The sequence below is a fragment of the Microplitis demolitor genome, chromosome 6 (assembly GCF_026212275.2).
Source record: "Microplitis demolitor isolate Queensland-Clemson2020A chromosome 6, iyMicDemo2.1a, whole genome shotgun sequence".
Lineage (NCBI taxonomy): Eukaryota > Metazoa > Arthropoda > Insecta > Hymenoptera > Braconidae > Microplitis > Microplitis demolitor.
The window spans coordinates 2815588-2829103 of record NC_068550.1 but is presented as its reverse complement, the minus strand read 5'-3'; the positions used below and the strand labels follow the sequence as shown (position 1 = coordinate 2829103).

Here is a 13516-nt window from a genome sequence, read left to right as displayed (position 1 = left end):
AAATTTAAATGTTTTTTGTTAATTTATTGTTGATAATTTTAATTAATAATTCAAGTTGTGAAGGTTGGAAGATATATTCGTTATCAGACGATTTAAGATATTGATTTATTTTTTATTAATTTGCTCAAATAGTTTCAATTAAACTAAATTATTTTAAAATATTTGGGCTTCCTAATAAAAAGTATAATTTTTTAAAAAAATTTAATCGTTCAATTTTGTAATTAATCACAATGAAAGAGATTCTATAAGCGATTTTGAAAGGATTATCTGATTACATATTTTTTCTTTTAAATTATCGATTCACTTCCGGTTAATAATTGAGAAATTCAAATTTTCATTAATCATGTGAAATAATTGATGTTCGTAATAACAAAATAACTTTATTTTCTACTGATAGTATAAATGTAAATTATTTTCATAAAAAGTTAACTGAAAAATAAATAATTAATCAACAAACTAAGTGCAAATGCAATGTAAAATGGAAAGGTTAAAATTATTGAGCCTATGAAGCTCAGAAATAAATCAGTTGCAATACCTATAATAAAACATGCCAGTAATAAAAAAACAAGAATTAATACTTTTAATTTCATATTTTTTACTCTGTTTATGTCACAATATAATTTCATATTTTTATTTCCATTTATTCCATCCATTTTTTTAATCATATCAGAATAACATTTCTCAAAATATTAATATATTTTTATTTGTGATGTATAATTATTGCGCTTATAAAATTTAGCTCTCTTCTAAATAAAGTAATTATTTTTTTTTTAATTTTTAAATTCAACAACATAATTCAATTATTAATAATTATTGATTGAGTATTGGTTTTTTTTTTTTTATATAATTATATAAAGAATAAATACTGTAGTAATAAATTCGTTAAAGACAAAATTAAAGCCGGAGTTATTAAGAAACATAACAAACCAGTAAATCCCATAATTACACCATACAAAAGTATCCATATCGTTAAAATTATAATGAATATAATTGCTTTATTATTAAATTTATTTGAACTCTCAATTTCAGACTGACCATTTCTTAAAAATTTTTTTTATCTCTTCAAAAGTTTCTTTTTGTAATGAATTATGATGTATTTCTTTCCAACTCATAATCCTACAAATTTAATCATTAAAATTATTATTATTGTTGAAATAAAAATGTATTAAAGGAATTAAAGAGAAAACTTCTTTTCTATATAAAGCAATAATTTATTATAGAATAATTATATCTTCAAATACAACAACATAGCTAATAAAGCCGTTACTATACTCGCGCCAAAAGAATAAATCGCCCAAGTCCTAGCATAAATATTTAAAATAATTCCTGTTATTATTAAAATTATCGTCAATGTCATTAACAATACCAATGGCGAAGTAATAGCTGGCTTATATTTTTGATCAACATGACCCGCAGTCTGAGCTCTGTAACATTTTGGTTTTAAAGATTCATCAGATCTTAAATTCAACTGTAACATTTCTCTTTCCGTAGACATATTTAATTAGAAATTATTACAAGAACTGTCAAGACGTTTACCTTCTAAGTAAACGAACAACTTTTTAAAAAAATTATTGATCAATTTAAATAATGTCAGTTAAATCAATTGTGTAAATATTTATATTTATATTGCATAAATTAATATGAAATATATATTGCAATCAAATACTACATCGGTGTCGATGTTTCTACACTAAATTATTTGATTCTTCTTTTTCATTTTCTCCTTCTTTACCGCCATGTTTATTTGTATAATAAAAATACATTCCAGAAGCCACTGAGCTTAAAATTACAGCAGCGATACCGAAGAAAATCGCATATTCCACGAAAAATTGTAGAGTTATAAATGTTATGAAGAAAATTATTGATAAAGATATCAATACTATAAATATTATAATTATTATTTTTCGTTTGCTATCTTGAATTTCCATTTTGTTAAATTGTTTTATTAATTATTGGTATTTAAATCTTGTCAATATATTTCTTCCGACGATAATTACAAATATCGTTAATTTTATTCGACTTTCTTGCCCTTCTATAAGAAAGAGTTGACTTTAGAGAAAAAATTAATTTGTATTCATCGATTTGTAATAAAACCATTTAACTGGCGAAATGTTTTAATGAAGAAATGATTAAAAGATGTTACAGTGTACATATTTATGACATGTAATCACTGATACTGTTGCCAATGCTTCAAAATTTCCCGGGTAATAGATTATTAATGACATCTTAGAATGGTTTTATATATTTGTTAACTAAGTATACTATTATTGCTGACATACTTATGACTAAACATGCAATACCGGAATAAAGTCCGTAATCAGTAAAAGCATGTAAAATTCCAGTTAATATTAATACGAATACCGATAGATAAAATAATGTCGTAAATACTATTTTAAAATATTTTCTTTTTTTACTATCAGACTTTTCTGTTTGAGATTTAGACAGTAATGGCTGACTTTGCATTCCCGTTAGAGATTTCATTCGATATAGTTCATTTTTTTGAGATTTTATCAATTTTTCTCGATCTGAATTCATCATTTTTAAATTAATTTTTTAATAATATTCAAAATATTTAAATATGCAGTTTTTTTGCTAAATATGATAGCAATTAATTTTGAAATAAATAAAATTTGTATTTCGTCGGTCTTCTAATTCAAAAAATAAATAGATATAACAGATTATCATAAATAAATGAAGTAATTAATGAATTATATTGAAATTTGTAAGGAAATATTTAAATCGACAATTGTAAAAGTGTGTGACGCACTTTACTTAAGATAATACAAGTCATAAATGATAGATCGATGAATGATTAAGTAAATTTTTTTTATCTAAGGTAAGACTGTTTAATAAAATAATTTTTCTCTTCTTATGACTCATTATCATTTATAATAATTATTTATTCAAAAATATGGATACTTACATGAATATTAAATATCATGTTAAAAAATATCATTCTTTAGTAAAAAAAAACAATAACAATATTAACAATTGTACTTGTAATGGTTGCGAAATTATATTCGTCCAACGATCTCTTAGTCAGTGAACTGTAAAAATAAAATAAGGAGCATTAAATATTTGATCGATTGAATTATTAAGTAAATTATACATACAAGAGCGTCCAAGTCAACGTCCATTGGTCGAGGAAGAAAATCTCCAGGCTCAGCAGTGGGTTTACTAAAAATATTAATCAAATTTAATTTTTTAAATTTATTTAATAATAAATAAATAAAAAAAAACTTACAAAGTTGGCGGTTGAGTTTTCTGAGTAGCGGTGATTATATCAACAGGTTCATCAGCTAGCCGCTCTGGTTCTTGGTTCAAATCGAATGAACTGGCGATATCAGTAATACAGTCTGCTATTTTACTTGGATCATTCCACTCGGGCGGTAAAATTGGCTTCAATACTGACAAACTGGGTTCTGGTAATGGTGCATCGGGATTTAATGCTCGTAAAGAAAGAACATTCCACATGTACTGGAGATCTGGAGATTCAACTTCACCAGGCTCATATGTCTTGTTTTTATCCTCTGGAATACTTTTGAATAATAAATAAATAATTATTAAATTATTACACGATCAATCTTTTATATTTTTTTGAAAAAAAAAAAGACTACGGGTTTACTGATCTCATTTATTGACATCATAAATTACAAACGGGTAACGTTTCGTTAGATGTTTTTGACATTTTCAGTCTCAATTTATCATATAAAAGACTTCCTTTTAATGCTTAAAATAATTGCTTATAAATTAAAACTTATGTTACAATGATATATTAATTTATTATTTTAATTGACATCTTTTCGATGACAAGCTGAGTCTGAAGATGTCAAAAATATTTAAAGTGATCAATAAAGTCGTAGTCCTTTTATTCAAAAAATTTTTGAATTTACGGTTCAATAAATTTAGAAGTTCGGCAGGAAGTGTTGCAGGTCTACGTATATCATGTTGTAATAAATGCAAACTGTCTCTTTTAAAACACAATTAATTATTTTAAAACGTTGATATTGCCAGTATATTTATAAGTAAATTTGATTAATATTTTTCAGTGTCTTCTAATAAAATGAATAACCAGAAAACAATTTTTTTTTTTTTTTTTTAATAATAATGCACTGTCTAGTAAAACTTATCAATTAACTTTTAATATTCAATTACTTTTAAGTTGAAATTTTATGATATGTTAACTTAATATTTTAATTGATGTAATTTATGACGTCATTGAATGAGATCAGTAAAGCCGTAGTCCCTTTGTGCAACAAAATTTAATTTAATTTAATCAATATTATTTATAATTTGAATAAAAATGAAAATAATAATTTTCAATAAAATTTTAATTAATACAAAAGTAAAATATTAATATTAGTATCAATACATGATCAATGGTCATCATATTAGAGTAATTTTTTTGAAATGATAATTTTTCAATATAATTAATCCTACTATGGATATCAGAGATGAGATTAAGAAACAAACAAATATAATAGTATTATAAGAGTTGACTAATAATAAAACAAGAAGTACTAGAGTCCAAATTACTACGAACGATACTGTAATTATCAGTTCACGAGCAGATATTTCTTTACTTATTTTGTTTGGTTCATTTTGATTACTTTGATTTTCGATTTGAACAGTGTCACGAAGTAATAAATTCATAAGTTCAGCAGGATTTGTTGCAGGTGTTAATACATCATATTGTGATAAATTCAAACTGTCTCTTTTGAAACACATTTTTAATTATTTCAATATTCTCAATATATTTATATCTAAATGGTATTCAGATTTGATTCATATCAATTTATGTCTTCTAATAAAAGCGATAAATAGAAAATTTTTTTTGTATAATAATCAAGCATGTCAATCAAAATGACGATTCCAGCCACATAATCTTAGAAAAAAACTATCAAATTATGAAGTTATAGGGTGACAACTGCTCAGGCGCGTTCAGGGCGATCCGCTGCACAAGAAAAATGATGACAACAAGAAAAGGAAGCCGTAAAATCTCAGCCGGAGAGCAATTGGCCTCGAAAATGGGCAAAAATGCCGATTTCGGCTATATAATCGTAAGAAAAAATATCTACAAATGAAATTTCAGGGCAACAAAATTTGTGCAACAAAATTTAATTTAATTTAATCAATATTATTTATAATTTGAATAAAAATGAAAATAATAATTTTCAATAAAATTTTAATTAATACAAAAGTAAAATATTAATATTAGTATCAATACATGATCAATGGTCATCATATTAGAGTAATTTTTTTGAAATGATAATTTTTCAATATAATTAATCCTACTATGGATATCAGAGATGAGATTAAGAAACAAACAAATATAATAGTATTATAAGAGTTGACTAATAATAAAACAAGAAGTACTAGAGTCCAAATTACTACGAACGATACTGTAATTATCAGTTCACGAGCAGATATTTCTTTACTTATTTTGTTTGGTTCATTTTGATTACTTTGATTTTCGATTTGAACAGTGTCACGAAGTAATAAATTCATAAGTTCAGCAGGATTTGTTGCAGGTGTTAATACATCATATTGTGATAAATTCAAACTGTCTCTTTTGAAACACATTTTTAATTATTTCAATATTCTCAATATATTTATATCTAAATGGTATTCAGATTTGATTCATATCAATTTATGTCTTCTAATAAAAGCGATAAATAGAAAATTTTTTTTGTATAATAATCAAGCATGTCAATCAAAATGACGATTCCAGCCACATAATCTTAGAAAAAAACTATCAAATTATGAAGTTATAGGGTGACAACTGCTCAGGCGCGTTCAGGGCGATCCGCTGCACAAGAAAAATGATGACAACAAGAAAAGGAAGCCGTAAAATCTCAGCCGGAGAGCAATTGGCCTCGAAAATGGGCAAAAATGCCGATTTCGGCTATATAATCGTAAGAAAAAATATCTACAAATGAAATTTCAGGGCAACAACTGCTCAGGTGCATTAAATACTACTTTCTGCTCCGGTATTTTTTATTATAATAGTAAGAAAAGTTTGTATATTTTAATTTTATGTGATACTAACAATTATTAAAAAAAATAATAATAAATATGTAATTACTCACGTGGATTTACCGAGCATCATTAAATCGATAAGTTTGTCTACAGAGTCCCATTGCTCTTTTGTAACATTCTTAAGTACATTTTCATAAGAACGTGGCGTTATTATTATACGTTCTTCTGCGTAAATTATTTCATGCATTAAAAGACACTGCAATAAATTCAAATTTTAAATTATGCATCAATTATTTAACAACAAATTTAACTTTGGTATTAAAAAACTGTCGCACTGAAGTAAATTTAAAATATAATGGATTGAAAAAATAAAAAAACATACCCATGGTTTATCACCGTTACCAATTTGCGGATACAAAACATGCATTGAAGGACTAGAATTTTTATTATGAACTTTGCGAACAAGGGCAACGCGTTTTAAATCAGCCATTGCTTTTACCAAACAAAAAAAATCTTCTTCTACTCCCTAAATTAATAAAATATTATTGCTATTATTATTATTTATATTCATTACTTGTAATTAATAACCAATAATTTATTAATTTCAATTACTTGAACAGGTAGAACGATATTAGTTCTCTTTCCATGTCTATGGTCAAGCTTAACAAATTTTTCCGGAGTGAAACCATAAAGTTTGAAAGACTTTTCTTCAGACGGAAACTTCAAAACAGCTGAATCTTCTTCAGTAAACGGAATAAATTTTCTTCCGTACATGTAACCTTCTACAGTGTCTTCATTTTTGTATTCTTCTCGATAGCGGTCAGCTAACGCGCGTTTTTTCGACACTGGCTGCAATTCTTCTCCATGATTAGGATCACCCGAAGCGGAGACATCGTTCCACTTGCCTAGAGAATTAACTTCACTAATCTATTATAAAATAACATCATCATATAATATACATTAGTCATATATTCATACATATCAGTATTAAAAATAAAAATATGCACTCAACGTACTATAAGATATACCGCAACAGGAATTTTTAAATCTCCAATCTCTAAATTAGATTTCCAAGCAGCCGGTGATGTTTTATGTGCGCCATAAAATTCTAGCTTTGGTAATACAAAGGAAAAAGACATATATTCTCCTTCAACCTTTAAATAATATATAAATATAAGTAATTGATTAACAATTAGTACTTGTTACTAAATAAATATTTAATTAATTGTACTTTTTTAGTCAAATCCATCAGCATACGCTCACTGTGATTTAATTTTTCTTCATTTTCTTCATTTAAATCTTTGCTTCCTCTAAAAAAAATAAGTTTTCATTTTATTAATTAATTCTAATTCATAAATATATATAGATTCAATACTAACATCCACAAGAAATTAATTTCTTTATCAGTAATATTTTTAATCAAATCATCTTTAGTAGATTCACGAAATGGATTCGTTGGATAACAATCAGTTAGTAAAATGATTGTAATACGGCATAAATTTCTGTAAAAAAAAATATTATTATTATTAATAAATTAATAATTGAATTCAATTAACACTTACTCAACTTGACGTGATATTAAATCAAGAGCAGCTTGTAATCCAGAAATCCAATTTTTAAAAACCATTTCCGTTGGCTCAATATCACGTACCTTTGTAATTACATCAAATGATGGTATTTGAATATCAACATAATTATCAATGTGACACAATTCCAAAGGATTGGTACCATCTTCAACACCCATCAGTATTACTCCAACTTCATCTTTAGGTCTTATAAAAATCTATAACAATAGAACAAATAATTTACAAAATATTATTATATATAACAATAATTATACATAAATGATATTCTAGATATATCTTGTTGACAATACCCAAGTAGCACAGAGACAACTTCAACTTGTCTTTTAAAATGTCAAAACAAATTTTTTTTTGTCTCAAATCCAAATATTTTTATATATATAAGACACAGAGATGTTGATCCTGGTCAAAGGAAATTTCTCTTCTTTTTTCCGTCTTAAGAAAGTCATGTCAATTAAAAATATCCTGTAGATGATTCATTTTTGTCATCACTTATGTCAAGTCTTTTAACCGGATATTTTTTCAGTGCCTCTTATGTTACAAAGTCGTGTGCTACTTGGGTAATTAAAATCCCAACTTGTAATTAAATAAAAAATTATTTAAACATTTAAATACAAACCTTTTTTTCAATGACACGCTGCATTGCAATTTTAGCATTTTCTATAAATTCTTTGTCAACTTTACCATCAACACAGACACCAACATTGGTTACAAACACCACAGTCTCCTATAAAATAAACAAAAATAAATATATGAATAATAATCAACACTATTTTAATTATTAATTAAATTAATACATACTTTAGCTGCTTTTGGCGGCATTTTACAGTAACAATAATTTTTTTAATTATTTATCAATTATCCGGCTCTTTTCAACTGAAACGCAAACATGAGTGTGAATGCAGCAGATATGAGAACTCATAAATTTCAAATAAATAACAAATTTAAAAATAATAAAATTTAAAAAATCGCGCGAACTGATTTTTCAAATATTTAAATATTTTTGAATTTTAATTCTACTTACATTTTATTTATTTGTTTAAAAATTTGAAAATTGACAACTGTCAGCTGCATTCACACTCATGTAAACATAAACAAACATATACTATATATATATATATATATATGTCATTGATTAAAAATTTCTACATTATCATTAATAGCACAGGTAGAAAATTGATGATTAAAAAGAGAAAGAAAATAAATAAATAATATATATATGTTGTGATAAAAATACTTGTTAGTTCGTGCAGTAGCGCTAGGAGTTAGGAAAGCAGGAGTTAGCAACCATCAGTGATCAGCCCCAGCCATCATTCAGCAACTAACAAGTACCTCGATGAGGAGGTCTTTTGCTGAAACACTCGAGGATCTTCAGGTAAGTCTTAACAATAATTACAACAATCCACTATCACTTTTAAAATCACCACCAATTAACAATGTCATTAAAATAATAAGTAAATAACTCGTTACTAAATATTATTTAACGAATTATATTTTTTTTTACCAAGTAAAGGGTCTTGTCTGTTAATGATAACATACCGCAGTATTATGTAGCCGACAATTTATTTATTATATAGCTACTATTATTTTTAATTGACAATCTTTAACTTTTAATTATCAAGACGTCATATATTTATAGATTTATTAATGACATTTAACATTTACTTCAATATTGTATTTTTCGTATGACATTTAACATTTATTTTATTATTTTATTTAATTGACAGTTCAATTAATCAATCAATTTATTTATTATTATAGATCATAAAATTTAAACTTTTAGGTAGCCAAAGTTAAGTGATAATTAACAAATGGCTACCAGACAAGTTAGCAATCAATCACCAAATAATTATTCATTCTTCCTATGAGCCAAAGATCTTTAAAAAAAAAAAATAAAATAATACAAGACAACGTTAAAACAAGACGCAAATTAATTTTGAAGTGATCGGTATGGGTAGCAGCAGTGAAGTTGGTAAATTGTTTAAATTGTTGGAGTCTAATAAATTAAGTGATGTTGAAAAAGTTAAAAAAATCTTCCACGATCATTTTTTGTCAAGTAAGTACTCAAGTGTTAATTATTTATTATTATTATTGTTTTTTAATTATTAATTTATAATAAATATTCCCCAGCCAAAGACAATTGCCTTGTAAATGGATTGGTTGATTATTTTTTTACCACAAACTCATTGCGAGCAATAGAAGTCCTTGCTGGAGTACGTGATCCGCATGACAAACATCTGCTAGATCGTTTAGCAGAGACATTAGCAAAGCCAACAAGTCATAATCAACGAGTGCAAGCATTAATTGTGCTTGGACACATAGCACGAAGACAGCCAACATGGCTGTACAAATTGACAAGTCATTCATTATTTCGCGAGCTGTTAAAATTATTGAAATACGAAGTCGATGCGCTGTCAATAGTAAGTGCATTGTTATTGCTCGTGACCCTGTTGCCAATGTTACCAGCAGCTTTGGGGCCATATCTCAATGACATCTTCGAGGTATTCAATCGCCTTGCTTCGTACTATCACAATCAATCAAATTCCTTAAACAATTTACCAGCAAACTCTGCTGACAAAGATTCTTTCTATCTGCTCCATCTCCACCTGGGTCTCTACAATTTTTTTCATCGCCTGTATGCCATGTACCCGTGTAGTTTGATATCATACTTGCGGCATCAGCATGCTCAGCGTGATCAAGATTACCTCGCGACATTTAAACACACGATAAAACCAATGTTAGACTCGGTGAGGATGCATCCGCTGTTGATAACCGCGTCGCGTGATACTGAGACCAACGCAGCTCGTTGGAAGCAAATGGAGCATCATGATGTTGTTGCTGAGTGCGGACATTTTGCTTTCGATAGAAATAGAGAAGAAATGTTTGCGACAAATAATTTACGCGCTACTCCGTTACCAGATCAACAGTGCCCTTTGACCCCGATAAATATTGTCGATGACCCGCTGGGCACGGGAATGAATAATGATTTAGATGAAGATACTTTATGGTCACCGAGTATGAAGATTCCACCTCACAGTCCAAAATCTATACAAACAATAAATTACGAACCACGATCAGCTCCTTCGACGCCTAACAACAGCACCAATAGAAGTAATTCTTCACCACCGGAAGCTGCCATTGAAGCAACGCCTGAGACAACACCTGTCAAGGTACTTTAACTAATTTTATACTTACTCCAAATAAATATTTATCGGGATTTAAATTTAAATTTCGCTTGCAGGATATCAGACAAACAGCCACAAGATCAACTTCCGTTGGCTCTGCGGCTGTTCGGGCTCTCAGCGCATTTGGCAATGGATCTTTGACGGGAAATTCACGTCCTGCTACACCCAGCAGCAACGTTAGTGCTCTGTCATTCGTGCCCGTGGAAAAAGAAGGAATTGTTTCGCAAAAAATTAGTAGGCTACTTGCTGAAAGAAATAATAGTGCACAGTTACAGCAAATAAATATTGAAGGTGTAAAAAAAATACTGGAAAATAGTTCAAGTCAAAATGGTAAAAATGACTCGTGGAAAGAAGACCAAGAGGTTGGTAATTTAATTACTATTTTTTATAATAATAATAATTGTAATTATAATTAAGTATTGTTTTAATTTTAATATTTTCAGGTTGTAGAAATAGTAAATTGCCACCCACAAGTAAATCACATGGAGGCTTACAGAAATCGTGACGATTATTCGCGGGCTGTTAACAAAAATTTAACTAAAAAATTCCGTTTGTGTAAATTTGATTCGCCTAGCCATCCAGCACCACCAGTGAGTCGTCCTGCTTCATATCCGGATCACAAAGTACGTCGATCAAAATCATGCTCCGATTTAAAATATAAAAAAGAAACAGGAGTTCAGACGGATGATTTGTTTCCTTATGAGTATTTATTGCATGGGATCGTAGATCAGCGTAGTACTGAACAGCAGACAAGTCGTAATAATAATACTGACTCGAGATTGTCGCCTACGTTGATGCTGGATCGTTACATTGAAAACTGTGCCAGTGTATTATCGATAAAAGACAAGAAAGTGAGATCCTTCAACAAAAAGAAAGGCCTAGATGACGATAACGGTGATAATATAAACGAGGATAGCAGCCTTATTGACGTTGAGTCAGTAAACCAACAATTGCAACTAATGCAGATGCAACTTTTGTTCGAACGACAGCGTAGGGAAGTTCACGCGGAACGCAATCGTCGGCTGCTTGGAAAATTGAGAGACTCGCGTACTCTTCAAGAACAAAAAACAGAGCTGGCTGATCGGTTGCGCATAATGGAGAGCGAAGTTGAGAGTTTGAAAAATGAAATAGAACGCAGTAAGCGAGAAAGTCGTATTACCGAAAGTGATTACAAGAAAGCTGTTGACAACTGGCAGTCGAAGTGTCTGGAGGAATACAATCGTAACCGTAAGCTAGCAGAGAATGTTGAAGTGCTAGAATTAGACATAAAAAAGGAAAAGACGAGAGTCGCTGAGTGTGAACAGCAGACGCGTGTGGCTGAAGCAACATTTTTCGATGCGGCTCATCAACTTAAAGACGCACTGAAAGCTGCCAGTCGCAGTGAAGAGCTCAAGAGGATTCTTGATAATGTACAGAAAAAATTTTTATTACTGAGTGAGGCACAGAATAAATATCATGAGCGCGCTTCGGGACCAGTGCCAATGCTAAGACAGGAGGCTACTCAAATACATCGCGCGTATGAAGAAGAATTGGTTGCGTTGAAACGGCAATTAGACTCACGTACGTCGACAATTGAAGCCCTGAGAACTCGTCTTGTTGAGCTGGAAAATCGGGAAGCTTACATTGAAGGACAGCTAGTTGACCAACAGCGTATTCTACAAGAGACTAACGAACGTAATGAGGCTGAGTTACGCGCCGTCGAGTCTAAGTATGATGCTCAAGTAGCTATTAATTTATTATTGGAGAGACGTATTCTTGAATTACACAGCAATTTAGAGATCGCTAACTGCGGTGGAAACAGCAGCGGTGCTGGTGCTGGTGGATCCTCAAATTCAAATAATTTAGCCTACTCAGCGTCACCGAAAGACCGTTCGCCCCCGCTTTCTGGCAGCCTCGCGTCTTCAAGCGAAGGCAGCATTGCTTTCCATACGAGCACGGGTATCATGAGCGACTACTGTGATTCTGCTGGTGAAATAGCAAATCTACTGGCCATTGTCGAACCTGTACCTCAATCCACCAGCCAAGCGACGACACCTGTACGTACAACAAGCCAACGACGAAAGTGAGATTTTAATGCCATCATTTATACATCTAACGCAACACAAATAATATAAGATAATAAATAATATTAATAACAATAATTCATGATAATTATTATTATTATTATCGAGATAATAAAAACTTAAATAATCAAGACCTCTTGTGCTCACACAATTAGTATAAGCGCTAAAAAGAGAATGATAAAAAATAATGAATGCAAGATAAAGTAAATAAAGAAACAAACATTCAATTGATTAAATTCGATAATTAACGTCCTGAGACAGCCTTACAAAGCAACAAAACAATTTTTTTTAATGGCATATATATATATATATATATATACATATATATATATATATATTTATTGACAAAATAATAATGATAATAAAAATTAAAAATAAATAAATTACAATTATATGAAATAATAATATGGTGATAATTATTTCACTTGTGCGATGTTGTAAACATCTTAAATTAATATATGACTCGTGTTACAACGCGTCATAATTTTTAATCGGCTAATAAAGCTTCTTCGTAATTTCATTGTTAATAAAATTATTAAAAAATATAAAAAAAAAGAAAAAAAAAATTAACAAAACAACAAAATAATTATGTGAATTAAATTTACTTTGAACCTGCCCTCACTATAAAATTTATCGTTTATAATAATAGTTTTATATAATTGTACAAATTTGTTAAGTTAAATTAATAAGTATTGAAAGTACTTAA

At 29.0% G+C, this 13516-nt stretch overlaps 2 protein-coding genes across 2 annotated transcripts; one reads left to right on the top strand and one right to left on the bottom strand.

Moving 5' to 3' along the window:
- Nucleotides 1-2875: 2875 nt before the first annotated feature.
- On the bottom strand, nt 2876-8659 carry LOC103577329 (X-ray repair cross-complementing protein 5). The gene is made up of 13 exons (XM_008557921.2): nt 8587-8659; nt 8364-8438; nt 8182-8289; nt 7542-7762; nt 7359-7481; nt 7211-7289; nt 6996-7133; nt 6592-6906; nt 6362-6505; nt 6090-6235; nt 3245-3538; nt 3114-3177; nt 2876-3047 (listed from the first exon to the last, which is right to left on the bottom strand). Exons 2-13 carry the CDS (start codon nt 8382-8384, stop codon nt 3036-3038), a joined length of 1665 nt encoding a protein of 554 aa, XP_008556143.1. The 5' UTR covers nt 8385-8438; nt 8587-8659; the 3' UTR covers nt 2876-3035.
- Nucleotides 8660-8825: 166 nt separating this feature from the next.
- On the top strand, nt 8826-13116 carry LOC103577328 (hamartin). The gene is made up of 5 exons (XM_008557920.3): nt 8826-8937; nt 9324-9618; nt 9693-10732; nt 10804-11109; nt 11191-13116. The coding sequence occupies exons 2-5, from the start codon at nt 9513-9515 to the stop codon at nt 12811-12813; spliced, it is 3075 nt and encodes a 1024-aa protein (XP_008556142.1). The 5' UTR covers nt 8826-8937; nt 9324-9512; the 3' UTR covers nt 12814-13116.
- The last annotated feature ends 400 nt before the right edge of the window (nt 13117-13516 follow it).